Source organism: Miscanthus floridulus, chromosome 12, assembly GCF_019320115.1.
Source record: "Miscanthus floridulus cultivar M001 chromosome 12, ASM1932011v1, whole genome shotgun sequence".
NCBI classification, from domain to species: domain Eukaryota; kingdom Viridiplantae; phylum Streptophyta; class Magnoliopsida; order Poales; family Poaceae; genus Miscanthus; species Miscanthus floridulus.
Window position 1 is genome coordinate 61,560,545 of NC_089591.1, and position 13,719 is coordinate 61,574,263.

Consider the following 13,719-nt stretch of genomic DNA (forward strand, 5'->3'; position numbering starts at 1 on the left):
AATGAATTGATTGTCCCTCCTGCTACCAATGTCCATCCTAGGATCCTTGGGAGCAGAAGGTGGTACCCCTATTTCAAGGTTGGTATCCATAACTTGTCATACATAGATCTCATGCATTATCAGTTTAGTGTCAATGTTCACTTGCACTTATGTTTTTTTTCAATTAGGACTACATAGGAGCAATTGATGGTACTCATGTATTAGCTAGAGTGCCTGTGAAGATGCAAGCTGCCTTTAGAGGCAGGAAGCACACCATCACACAAAATGTGTTGGCAGCCATGGACTTTGACCTCAGATTCACCTATGTGCTTGCTGGTTGGGAGGGATCTGCACATGACGCTCTTATCTTGTCTAATGCTCTTGAAAGAGATGATGGCCTTAGAGTGCCACTAGGTATCATCCAAACCAAAAAAAACTTTAACACTTTGCTTAATCCTAAATGAAACTACTAAAGCATGTTCCTATCTGCTAATTTTTAGACAAATTCTATCTTGTCGATGCTGGCTATGTAGTGAGGCCTGGTTTCTTGCCACCATTTCATGCCACAAGGTACCATTTGAGGGAGTTTGGTTCAAACCAACCTCAAAATCAAAGAGAGCTTTTTAATCTAAGGCATTCATCTCTTAGAGTAATAGTTGAGAGGGCTTTTGGGGCTCTAAAGAATAGATTTAGGATATTGGACAACAAACCTTTCCACCCATACAAGACCCAAGTTAAGCTTGTTCTAGCCTGTTGTATTCTTCACAATTGGATCCTTGGGCATGGGTAGGACGAGCATGTGCCTACTGAATCCACATGGACACCTAACATCAATGATAATGCCTCACAACCAGATCATGTCCCTAACAATGGTACCTAGGCACAACAGAGGGAGACATGGGCTGCATAGATATGGCAAAACAGGGGGAATTTTAGGGTGTAGTGGCATGGTTTGTGTACTGTTTAGTAGCATTGGAGAAACTTATATTTTTACTGAGACCTATGGCACTTTGCAATGATGTAGTACCTATTCCTTTTCTGCTTATTTGATCTGTTCAACTTATATTTCATACCATGCAATTTGTTTTCCTTAAGTACTGGTTGTGGATAGGAAATGGACAATGTGTCTGACCAGGTTGTTAACATTGGTGGTGAGGACAATGTGGTGGAACAGGGTGGGATAGTTGCTGCTGATGATGGCAACCAAGCAGCCCCTCAGCCTAATGGCCCTATGCACTAGAGTCCTGTCTAGTCTGGGTTCATGCTTAGAAGGTTCCATGATTTGGTGGGGCAGGGGGTCAAAACTGAGAAAGGGTTCAAGGAGGTACATGTTAGGTAGGTTGCACTCATGGTCTCTGAGTTTGCTGGGGTCAATGTGACCACCCAGCAGATTTACAATCACTTGAGAAAGTGGAGGCAAAGGTGGGTTAAGGTTGTTAGGCTCAAGGATTTGAGTGGTGCTCTGTGGGATGAGGACCACCATATGATAGTACTTGATGATGAACACCTGCTAGGCCACACCAAGGTTAGAAACTATTTGGATAACACCTCAGCTATCCCTTCTCTTTTGTTTTGTTCCCCTATGTCTAATAGTTATATCTGTTTCACTAACTAGGACTATCCTGTTGATGCTAAGTTCTTGAACACACCAATAGAGAACTATGTTCAGATGGAGGCCATCTTTGGTGGTAACCAGGCAACAGGTAGGTATGCAATGGGCTCAAATGAGCCTCTGGGTACTCCAACCGACATTGGCCAAGGTGATATTGATACCATTGAGGATAACACTGACTTAGGTGGCATAGAGGCTGAGTCTGGAAAGGGAACTCCTTCTGGTATGGAAGGCTCTAAGGGTTCTGATGCCAAGGGCCAGGAGGAAAGGGGTGGCAAGAGAAGGAAGCTTGCCCTAGAGGAAATAGACCTCATGAATAGAATGATCAAGGCTGTGGAGTCTATAGGAGATTCCCTCAAGACTCCATAGCACAATAAGGTGCATCATGATCTTTATGGCTGTGTTATGGACTGCCCTGGGTACTCACAGAAGGCACTCATGTTTGCCCTAGTTTACCTGCTGAAGAACAAGGTTGAGGGACTTTGCTTTGTTCAGATAACAGAGGCTCATAGGATCCTGTGGATTAGGACCTACCTGAGCACAACCTACTTTGCTTAGATGCATACTAGCTGGCCTCTCCACTTTTGCATATAGCTATGCTAACTGTCTTATGTTGTAGGAAGTATTTTGATGTGTAGCACTTACCTCAACTGATGCTACAAAGAACCATTTGCCGCCTAACCAAAGCTGCACCTAGTCTGGAATAGCATAGGAGCCATGGTGATGGATGTGAGGCTTTGTTGATCTATGTGGTGTAGACATTAACAAAGGGTGATGGATTATCACTTAGTTGATCGGAGCCCAAAATACCTTTGATTGTCAGTTCACCTGATACATTTCAGATGCTGTTATTGTTCTTGTAGGAGTTCCTACTTAGCCAATGATGCAAACTATAGCAATCTGAGGTGGCTGTGGGTATTATTCCTGTTGTTGCTTTATTGTCTGCTTGTGTTTTCTCATGTCTTTCATCAAACCGTGGGATACATCCATTCCCAAGCAAATGTTGTAGGCATGCCTACCAGATGGCTGGGATGGACGTGTCCCATGGTTCCATGGGAGTCATGAACTTGCCTTAGCAATTTGTGTTCTTATTTGCCACCTGGGATGATTGTAGTTTTTGACTGAGGCTGATACAATTGTGAGATCCTTTTCATACCTATGAAGATAACAGTGTCAGTTTGAATAATGGATTATGCACATTGTTGACCTTGGACTTGTGAGGTACTGGAGCATTGTTTCTTCTATCTTCTACTTATGCTTCTCATGGTTGTAATCAAACCATGTGAGACATCCATGCCCAAGCAACAGCTGGACAATTCTGATGATTTGATGGCTAGGCTGGATGCCTCTCATGGTTTCATTCCTATCATGATCTTGGTTTTCTACAATCTATTTGAGGTTTGCTGCTGCCTATGTTTCTTAAGCTCCAAGTTCAAGGTCAAATAAAAAGGCAATTAAATCTGAGGCAAATCGATTGAACTACCCTTCATTTTGTCAATATCTTATACTTGCTTTTATGTGTTTTTAAGGGGCAAATGGCTTGTTATGTTGTGTACCGTGGAAGAGTACCTGGGGTATATTCAACCTGGGCTAGATGCAATGCCTAGGTAACTAGTTTTAAAAACAACAGCTACAAGAGCTTCCCTAACAAAGAAGAGGCAGAAGCATCATACTTAGAGTTCATGGGTTGTGAAGATGATAAAGTTTTTGTCAATCCTCCACCAAAGGTGCTCAGCAACAAACCGGTGTTATTTGTTGTGGCTGTGGTGCAGTGTTTTCTGTTGCTGGTGCTCCTGTGGTTCGTTCTTGCTTGTTGCTACAACTGTCTATGATGCTCAAAATACCATGGCTTGGTAAGTTGTTTGTAGGGAAAAGTAGCCTGGGGTCTATGCCCTAAAATGCCTCCTTGCAGTTCTTCGGTCAACCAATGAAGCCCTAAAATACTTGGTTACCGGCTATTGCTTTGGTTCGGTCGTTTATTTTGATGATGCTTGAGTTTTTCATTGCTAAGCATTGTTGTAGGTGCCTCTAATTGTTTCATATTGCCTGTGATGGTTTCAAAATGCCATGAAAACGTGTGGAGACAATGACCTTGTGAGGAACTATGACTTTTGGGCAACCAATCACGCCCTTGTTCATGATTTGCTGGGAGTACTATTGTCATGTTTATGTCATTAGAAGCTCCAAGGTCATTGTCAATGCCAAGCTTGTTGAACTGAGGCAAAGTTATCTCTGTTTCCTTCTATTCTTCTTCAGTCTACAATAGCTGGTGGTAACCACACCAAACTCATACATGGGTACTCAGACCTGGGGCAATGCGGCCAACCAAACAAGAACTGGAATCACCGGTTCATACACTGAAACGGTGCAAACGGGGAACCAAACGCGACGCTGCTCATCCGGTATCCTGTACTCGGTTGCAACCAAACACACCCACTTGCATGCTTCCATCATGGCTGGGAAGAGCCTGCACAGGCCCTCCATCCCGGATCACCAATGTCGGAGCAACCAATCACGCCCATAGGAAACTCACACACGCCTCTGCCTACTGCATACACTTCACTTGTTCTGCCAGGCCGGACCGTAGTAGCGTGGGTTTGGCACCCTGGGCCTTGGCTCCTGTAGCCCATCAGGCAACAATGCTGTTGTCGGTCCAGGAGCAGCCGGAGCGTCAGTGGAGGCTGATGCAGATCCATCATCTTCAGTAGCCGGCTGCTGACAATAAGTAAGTTCAGAAGCGCTGGAAACTCTGATGAGTCTCTGACCAGTGCCTCCCAGTCGGTCCCTTCAAGATAACAGTAACAGCAACAATCGTACCGGCGAGAGACTCTAATGCGTATTCCACAACAGATAGTTAAAAACAACACCAAAACAAAATACACGATATTCGTATACTCCAGTTCAAATTATAAGATGTTTTAACTTCCTTAAATAAATAGCATTTGCTATGCACTTAAAGATACACTATATAATATATCTAGAAAAGCCAAAACATCTTATAATTTAAAACCGAAAGTTCTTTTTCTAACTGCAGTCTGCAGTTCGCCAATCCACAACTTCCTAGATCAAATAGCAAGAGCAAATAAAAGTAGTCTTGTGAAGTGCGAGCAATTCTTCAAAGGTTGACGTCTAATGAACATTTGATTTCCAGCAGTTACATAATTTACACACGCACACACACTGAGCGCTGCTTTCATCCATCACAGGCTCCCTCGCTCCCACCTGGCCACCTACGTGTAACGGTTTCACTGCCCATATACACAAAAGAGTATCAACAGCGGCATCACTCTTAAGAACGACGAGTGATTCTTCCACTGAAATAAATGGAAACCGGTGCCTTCTCTTCAACCAAAAGCAACAACTTCAGCAGTCATATATACATGAACAAAGCAACTATAGTTCCCTTAGCTCATCGTGCATCCCGTTTTGCGGTTGGAGGTCTATCAGCAATCACGTTAAGAGAAACAAAGCAAAGAATGGCCCTATGGCTTTCCCGGTGGCTCTTGATGTTTTGCGCTGCTCCGGGACAGCAGTCGCTCCCTTATCTCTTTGAAGGACTGGAGCTCCTCAAGCGCGTCAGATGTCCTGCGGGATGTGACCGAGCTTGCTGAGGCTACTTCGCTGGCCTCAGCCCTTGAAGTTTGTGATGAATTGCTAGGATTTCGCAGAGGGCGGGCGTTTCTCAGCAGGTTGATTAGAGAACCGACTTGTGCGTCTTGAGATTTATGGGATGATGAACCAACCTGATCACCTGTTTCCTTCCCATCAGCACTCCTGTATAATCCACACAGATAAAATTAGATTCCTAATAAATTCAAGAGTGGAAATAATATCGATATGAGGTGGTCCGTGAACAAAGCAATTTTGTCAAAAGATTGTGTATTGCTGTTGTAGGGAGCTGTCAAAAGGCCAAAAGGGACTGCCTGATGCTATAAAATCCACTCAGTAACATCTTGCTAAGAATAAATATAAACCACAGGCTATTGAGCAATGAGTGTTGACTGCACACCAAATAGTACTCACTTGCAAAATTTGCCACTACATTGTCACAGATCAAGATCACTAGCAATAACATAAGTGAATTTTCTTTTTAAAAATATATAACTCAATTAATCGTGAAAGTGAACTTAATAGCAACATACATGGAATGTGGCATATGGATGAAGTTAAATGTTTTCTCACAGTTAGCCAAAAAAGATAAAAATACAAAACGATAAGGCCACTTCACTAGAACACGATGAACAACTTGCTCCCAGATGAAATTCACCAAACACAATGCCTTCCACTCTAGTATAGAATAACAAACTTGTAAAATGAAGACGGTTATAGCTTTTTTCATCTTTGCCTATAATGTATAACTACTTACATTTGTATTTCAGAGTTACTGCTGCATGCAGGCCTAAGGGCTGTTCACCACAGACAGTTTACATGGATTACTACCCACAGTTCTGTAACGCTGGGTGATAAACCTCCTTATCTATTCGTCAATTATAGGTTACTAGCCGAGAGAATCAGTTGCAAGTGCTAATATTAGATTGGATATCAATTAAAGATATGATTAGACATGTTTTTCGCTTAAAGATAAGATTATATCTGGTTTCTTAGGGGGAGTGAAGCTCTATAAAAGGGTTGCTAGCATATCAACATTCATCAAGCAATAAGAAATCCAATCTGTCTGACGTCTCCCTTTTCCTACATGCCCTTGTGGTAAGACTGGTCACAACACTTGTGCTCAGGGCCATCTAGGATTGGGTCCTCACAAATACAGTAATGAAAGAAATGCTTCCAGCAGCACACTCAAAGTCTCAAATTAATTGCCATCTGATTGTTCTAAACTAATTTCCCAACACACTATTTTGTACAATAAAATGAAAAAAAAAACTTCACTTAATCAAATACTGTAGGCAGTTTTCTCATGCCAAGGTTTTAAATCCTCAAAGTAACATCAATCTCATCATGTGCAGAATTTTGACAAGATCAATCATGTGTCTACATGAAAGAGTTGAAAGCTTACATATGCCAAGAATATAGCTCTAACATTCCTTAACAGCTAGATACACAAACAATTAGCTAATTGAAATTGAAATGTGCTCCACCTTTTAATTTCTACAGACAAAGAATAATCCATGAAATTCAGATCTCCAATGCACTCATGCACTACCACATGACAGTAGTCGGTCAGATCTCCAATGCAATCGTGCACTACCACATGACAGTAGTCGGTCTATCTATATGAAGGGAAGTTATCGCTCTGCTACTGGGCATTCAAAAGGTATCAAATTTAACTCTGAGATGCGCATTCTCTAGTCAGAACCAGATAAAAGCCAATAGGGTTGAATTTGTGAAACTCACACACCAAAAATGACCTTAAAGGATATTATTTTAAACATACCGAGGCTGGGAGACTGGAGTGTCAACATCATCAACGTCAAAATGGTAATCCACATCATCCAGATCATCTTGCCGTGGTGAATCACATGAGGAGAGTGCAGAGAATCTGCCAGATTCATCTTTATTGTCCTTGCCCTGCTTATCCACCAAACAGTGTCAATTGAGGGAAACAGATCAACTTAATCATTCTCAAACAGGTAGAGTGCCCTTTCAATTGATAATTAAGATTCAATATAGACTTTTTTTTTTTGAAAGGGTGAATTCAATATAGACTGCAAAGAGTAAAATCACCACGTCATTAAACATTTCTTCCTAGTTCAACTTATATATTACAATATGCATTTTTACAAGTATCAAGGATCACTGGACCTGTACAAAATCAAAAGCAGTATTGTCACAGCTTGTACAAAAAAAAGAGCTAAATTGAGCATCTTATAGATTATTGGTTCAACACGAGACTAGGTGTCTTTGTATGTGCCAAGAAAACTTCCATCAAACATGGTAATGAGCGAAGTTTGGTACAAATAACTTAGCAAGAAACTTGGAGCCAAAGTTTTAGGTTCAAAGTTCAACCGGTTCGCAGTTTAATCGGTTCTGTAAATACATGAAACCATGATACTTGGGACTCTGAATAATTATTTTTATTATTTTGTAATCTGCTCCACCTTGCTCTAAAAATAAACTGGTGCGATGAGCCTGTCAAATATGATACTGTCAAACTAAATTGAACGAATAAAGATTAGTTATTTCATTACTAACTCAGAGCCAATACATATATACAGATCCTTCTAGTTGATCAGGTATCCGACTGTCCAAGCTCTCCTGGTCAAAAAGATCCAATCTTGCACAATGAAGAATTGAAGTTCACACACAAGAATGACAGCTGAACATATAAGTAGAGTCATGAATCACCTTATGTCTGGGTGACGAGGTCGCATATGGATCAGCTATCCGAAGTTCCTCCATCCTCCCAATCAACCGGCCACTCTCAGATGGAGACTCCAGAGCACCTGCTGCCCCCATGTCTCCTCTTCTCGGCAAAGGCGGTGGCAGCAGATTCTGGCGGTGTGCGGGGCTCCTCCTCTCGTTCACCTGTGGTATGGGCATTGGCGCAGACTCCCACCTCATGAGACGGGGTGGAAAGTGGGGAGGCGATGGCGTCGGTGACGCGTAAAACACTGTAGGCGGCGAGAACCTGGCCTGGTGTGCCGGCGTGTGCGGCCAGAACGCAGGCGAAGCCCAGCTGTGTGGGCGCTGCTGCTGATAGGACGGTGGGAAGCCGGAGCCCGTGGCTTCTGTAAGAGAGGCCGGGAAGGCTCGCATGGGCTCAGCAGCTGGGCTGCCGACGTAGTCTGGGATTATCACGGAGGGCGAAAGGGAGGTGATCTCGATGTTGAAGGCGGCGAGGCTAGGGAGGTACTGGACGGAAACGACGAGGCGACCGAGCTGGGTTTCGACGGGAACAAAGCGTTGGGAACGCATGGCGGCCTCCTGGGGGCGCGAGAAGGGCTCGGCGAAGGTGTCAACGCGGTGGCCCATCTCGTAGTTGTAGGAGGGATTGGCGCAGAGGAGGCGGAAGATGCGGTACGCCGGGAGGACGCGGAGGGCGGCGTAGACGGACCTGAGCAGCGTGAAGCAGTGCTTGTACGCCCGGTTCACGGCAACCTCCTCGCCGCCCGCGGCGTCCGGCCAGGGCTCGCACGCCACAGTCCACCTCTCCACCACCTCCCCTCGGGCTCCCACACCACCGGCGGGGCACAGGAGGACGTCCACCACCAGCGGCTCCCCGGGGGCCAGCTCGTCCAGGCGGTCGGCCGCCTCGGGCGGCGGCGGCGGGTCGTGGAGCGGGAGATGGAACCACCTGTCCCTCCGCCTGAACGACGACGACGACGCCGCCGCCGCCGCGGCGAGCGGGCGCGGCGTGCGCACGGCGAGGACGGCGTGGAGCACCTTGAGGTGGAACTGCTCCACCATCAGCTCCGCGCCCGCGCGCACGCCCCCAGCGGAGTCGGACATCCCGGACATTGCCGGCGACGCCGAACCCAAACCGCCCCAGTGCCTGCCGACCCCTCCTCCTCGTCGCTCAAGCTCTGGTCCAAGCTGCTGCCGCGCGGCATGGCTGGCGCTCGCGGCAGTAAGACTGCATAAATCCGATCCGCTGGCGATCGGAATCGGAGGCCTAGTTGGGTGCGTGGGATCGTAGCGATCGATAGATCTGTGCGCTGATGGGGAGGGAGAGGAGAGGTTGGAAGAGTTGGGGATTTGGGTGTGGAGATGCAGAGGGAGAGGGGGTGTTTATCTGCAGGGAGCATTAAGGATCGCTGGCTGTGCTCTGGGTTTGGGTTAATACGTCGCTGTTGGTGTCGTCATGATGGATATATTATGGCGGTGAAGACGAACCTAAAGTGATTTTATCCGCTGGTAAACGTGACATTCAAAATTCTAAGCTGTCAATCATCCAAATTAAACTCTTTTTGATAGCAAATGGTTAGTGTTGAGGGTTTTTTTCTGGCTTATTAGTGTGGTGGGGTCTTTCGATTCCTGTGGTATAGATGACCGTGTGAACTAATTTCTCCTTTCATTAGTTTTCATTTTTTTTTCTCTCCCTTTCATGGATCACATAGGGAATCCTTAAGAGAAACATAAGCCGTTTAATTCCTCAATCCAAAAAAAAATGCAATTATGTGATGTGTACGAGTCAAACTAGTTTAACTTTGACTAAATTTATAGTAGATAGTATTAACATTTATATCTCCAACTAGGTTTATTATAAAAATGTATTTAATAATCAAGTTAGTGATACTTATTTTGAATTACAATTGTTAGTAATTTTTATATAACTCTAGTCAAACTTTAAATCGTTTGACTTCTCTTTTGTTGGAACAAATTGTCTAAGTTCTCGAATAGCAAGAATCGTATCTTTTGTGGATGGAGTATATATAACAACATGGTTCTTCTTACATGTGAATAAATATTACTTTTGCTTCTATAAAATATTTGCTATACTCTCTCAATTCCAAATTGTAAGTTGTTCTAACTTTTTTTATACATTGCTTTTAATATATGGGACAATTGTCCGGCGGACACCCAAAGTGATGGTCGTTTGGTGGCGGATACCCTGTTTTGAGCAGTTTGCCAGAAGACACTCTGATTCGTTGAAATTATGCCACAGGACACCGTGGACTGGTTTTAGCTGGTTGAGGAGAGAGAAAATTTTGTTTTTGGACATCTGGTGCCCCTGAGCCACACTTAGGTCCGCCCCAACCGGCTGCAACTAGACGAGACCAAGTGCCCCTGAGCCATACAAAATTTTCTCTCTCCTCAACCGGCTGCAACCGGTCCGTGGTATCCTGTGGCCTAATTTCATCGAACCAGAGTGTCTTCTGGCAAAATACTCCAAAGTAGATGTCCACCAACAAAGGACCATCACTTTGGATGTTCAACAGACAATTACACACACACACACACACGATGTATCTAGGTGCATAACAGAATCAATGCATATAGAAAAGCTAAAACGACTTATAATTTGGAATGTAAGGAGTACAAAGTTTGATATTTTTTGGCTTTGACCATTAATAGCTTAAAATTGTATAGGTCAGCCATATTAGCATAATCGTATATCATGAAAAAAATAATTTTTTGATACACTCTTTCTACATAAATAACTAATTTATAATATAGTTTTAAAAAATGATATTTTATATAGATGGAAGAGAGGAGAGAGTGAGAGGAAGACGAGCAAAAACAAGTTTAATAGACAAACACAACAACACGAACATAGTTGGCATGAGCAAAGAGCCTGGGTGGTGTCCTAGGTAACTATGGTTTAGGTGCGCGATCATCACCATGAAGGGTGTAAGGGTCGAATGCCCAACAGGAATGAATTGGGCTTTAAAAATTAATTGCAATAATCTTAGCATGTGCAAAAACTAAACTCACTTAGGACCTTAACTCCTAAGTTCTTCTAAAAAACAAGCTAATGAGTTCTTAGAGCCAACAAACTAGTCATATACTTATTAGCAGAGGATTACACTAAGAATAAGGTACTTAATTTTTCAAGAATGAAACCTATGTTAAGCCCACCAACAATTTAATCCTAATTGTCAATAAAAAACTTACAATCAACAAGTGTAGAGCAAGTAAAGAGTAAGACAAAGACACAATCAGACTTTTTATGCGGTCTCGAGTTGTTTCCACATACCACAACCCTTAATCCATGTTTGTGGCAGAACCGCCTAATCTAATATCTCCCAGGAGTACTTATCTTTCATTAGACACTAAGTACCCAAGGGAGGATACTAAATTACGTAGTTCCATCGAGCACACCCCATGGGAGAACACGAAAATCCACATTTTTCTATCAGGATCAAAATGAGAGAATAAAGCTTACAACATTTTAGCCATTTCTTACATTACTTTTCATATAACATTAGATTATAATATTTATTATTTATAATAGCAGAACATGAACATGATATCAGAGTTATGAATAATTTAATTTAACAGTGGAATATAAACATGTGATTAGAGTTGCAGCGGAAATAATTATCTATTCAGGACATGATGAAACATTGATATATAAAATATGACAACAGATTATAAAAACTTCTATTTATAAAAATATTTGGTGAGAGTTATAAATAAAGAATAGGATCGCAATGTAAAGGAATCCTCTCTGAGCCCACCAGGAGAGATCCACACACAAGAGTCAGCTCTAGCATCCACCTGTCACCTACAACAGGGGAAATAAAACCCTGAGTACTCAATTGTACTCAGCAAGACTTACCCGATAGGAGGAAAGAAAAGAATCCAAGGATATGCAATGCTATCTGGCTTATGGGTTTATTATATCTGCAAGAGCATTACTAAAAGTGCGTTCTTATATTTAATTTTATTAGCAGTCAATATTAGTTCATTAACCAACCATTCTATGTAAGCACCGTGCTACTTTCAAGCAGGTGATAAGCGATCAAAATCTTTTTTACCATCTTTCATCTTCTAGTTCTTACTACGGTGCTAGATTGTAGACAAGTCATACCGACATGGCGACGATTCGTGAATCCATGAGCCTAGCTAGGTATCCCAAAACACACGCTCCGCTTATACCCTAGGCACAAGCAGGACCAACCCACTACCCTCCTATCATAGGGTCTAGGTCCCCATCCAAACTTGGACTTCAAGCCCCCGCCCCTAAGTCATAGACTTAGTGCGGTACTAGAACCTCCACCTAAAAACCACCCTGAAAGTCGGCCTAGAAAGAGCCGGAACCCATGATAAGAGAGCAACGAGCCTTTTTTGCGCCCATACACAAGTATGTGCTCGGGATAATAAGTCTGTGACCTGCCTAGAACCCAATGCAACGGTCGGTCCTTAACCGACATAGACAGGGAAACAGTGTAACTAAGCTATGCCCTGTTAGGCGCAGGACACAACCTCTTATACCCACCGATACCTAAACCATATCTCTGCCCGGTCTCTATTTTTCCTTTTACCATTCTTATCATGAGTGATAATAATATAGTAACAACAATAATATATTTTCTATCTCTCGCGAGTGACAGGCAATCACTCAACATCTATCGGAGTCCTGTAGCATAGCAATCTACACGATTCTGTCATACTAGTAAGACTCATAGGATAAAGATATATATATGCAAGTGTGTTTCAATCAACTCCTTAAAACTTAATGCATAAACATAATATAAAGTACAGAAAAGTAGTGGTTATGCACCAGGGCTTGCCTGGGTAAGATATATACTAAAAAGTTAGTATCTGTATTTTCAGATCATCCACCATCATCTGAATAGAAAGCCCATTGCATCATCTCCTAGAGATAATACCATTACACCATCTTTAGCTTCTCAATCATCCTTCAATTGATCTGTTGGTCCATCATCGTACCTATATGATATGCATCGATGCAATGATGCAACAGATAATTAATAAGGCAACAACAACTCTTTACACAGAGTACATACTACGAACTAACAAGCTAGCTCTAATGACTAACGTACTAATCTATGCATCAACATTATCGAGAAATGTGTCATTTTCCAACAAGTGTTTTAGTTATAACACTTCAAGGTGTTTCTCTATTCTATTCTATCGATTTAATCTTTATTTAAAATATGGCATCATTATCTATCTAGCAACTAATTATTCAGGAGCTACAAAAAATTACAGTGAGCAGCTAATAATATTAGTAATTTACTATAAAAATTTTCAGAGTCAACACTATCACTGATTTATCACGAAAATTCCTACAAGTTCACATTTTAACAATATTAAACATTTTAAAATAATTAAAGCAACCCTAGAAACATTTTAAAACTAGATGAACCAATTGCACTAATAGATAGATTATGATTTTAGAAGCCTAACAAAATTAGTTTCATAATTTTTGAACAACTACACAAATTTATATTGATTTTATAAGTTTATTTCTGAAACTAAATTAACAATTGCTTTAGAAAACTAAAAGGAACAGCGGTCACCAAATCGGCCCACGCGGAAGCACGGCCTAGGTGCACAACGTGCGCACGTGGCCTAGGTGCGGGCGCGAGTGGCCCAGCAAGCCGGCCCACGCGGCGACGATAGGCCAGCCCAGCGCCCGACGCGAGCGGCCCAGGTGGAACAATCGGCGGCCGAGCGACCGGGAGCGGTCGGCCCACGCGCGGACGAGTCCAGCTTGATGGCAAACTTGCACAAGGGCCCCTGAGCTTTCCTCAAATCAA

At 42.8% G+C, this 13,719-nt stretch overlaps 1 protein-coding gene across 1 annotated transcript; it reads right to left on the reverse strand.

The window, feature by feature from the left end:
* Window positions 1-4,713: 4,713 nt before the first annotated feature.
* On the reverse strand, window positions 4,714-9,315 carry LOC136497105 (autophagy-related protein 13a-like). The gene is made up of 3 exons (XM_066492888.1): window positions 7,895-9,315; window positions 6,984-7,117; window positions 4,714-5,365 (listed from the first exon to the last, which is right to left on the reverse strand). The coding sequence occupies exons 1-3, from the start codon at window positions 9,005-9,007 to the stop codon at window positions 5,074-5,076; spliced, it is 1,539 nt and encodes a 512-aa protein (XP_066348985.1). The 5' UTR covers window positions 9,008-9,315; the 3' UTR covers window positions 4,714-5,073.
* Between the last annotated feature and the right edge of the window lie 4,404 nt (window positions 9,316-13,719).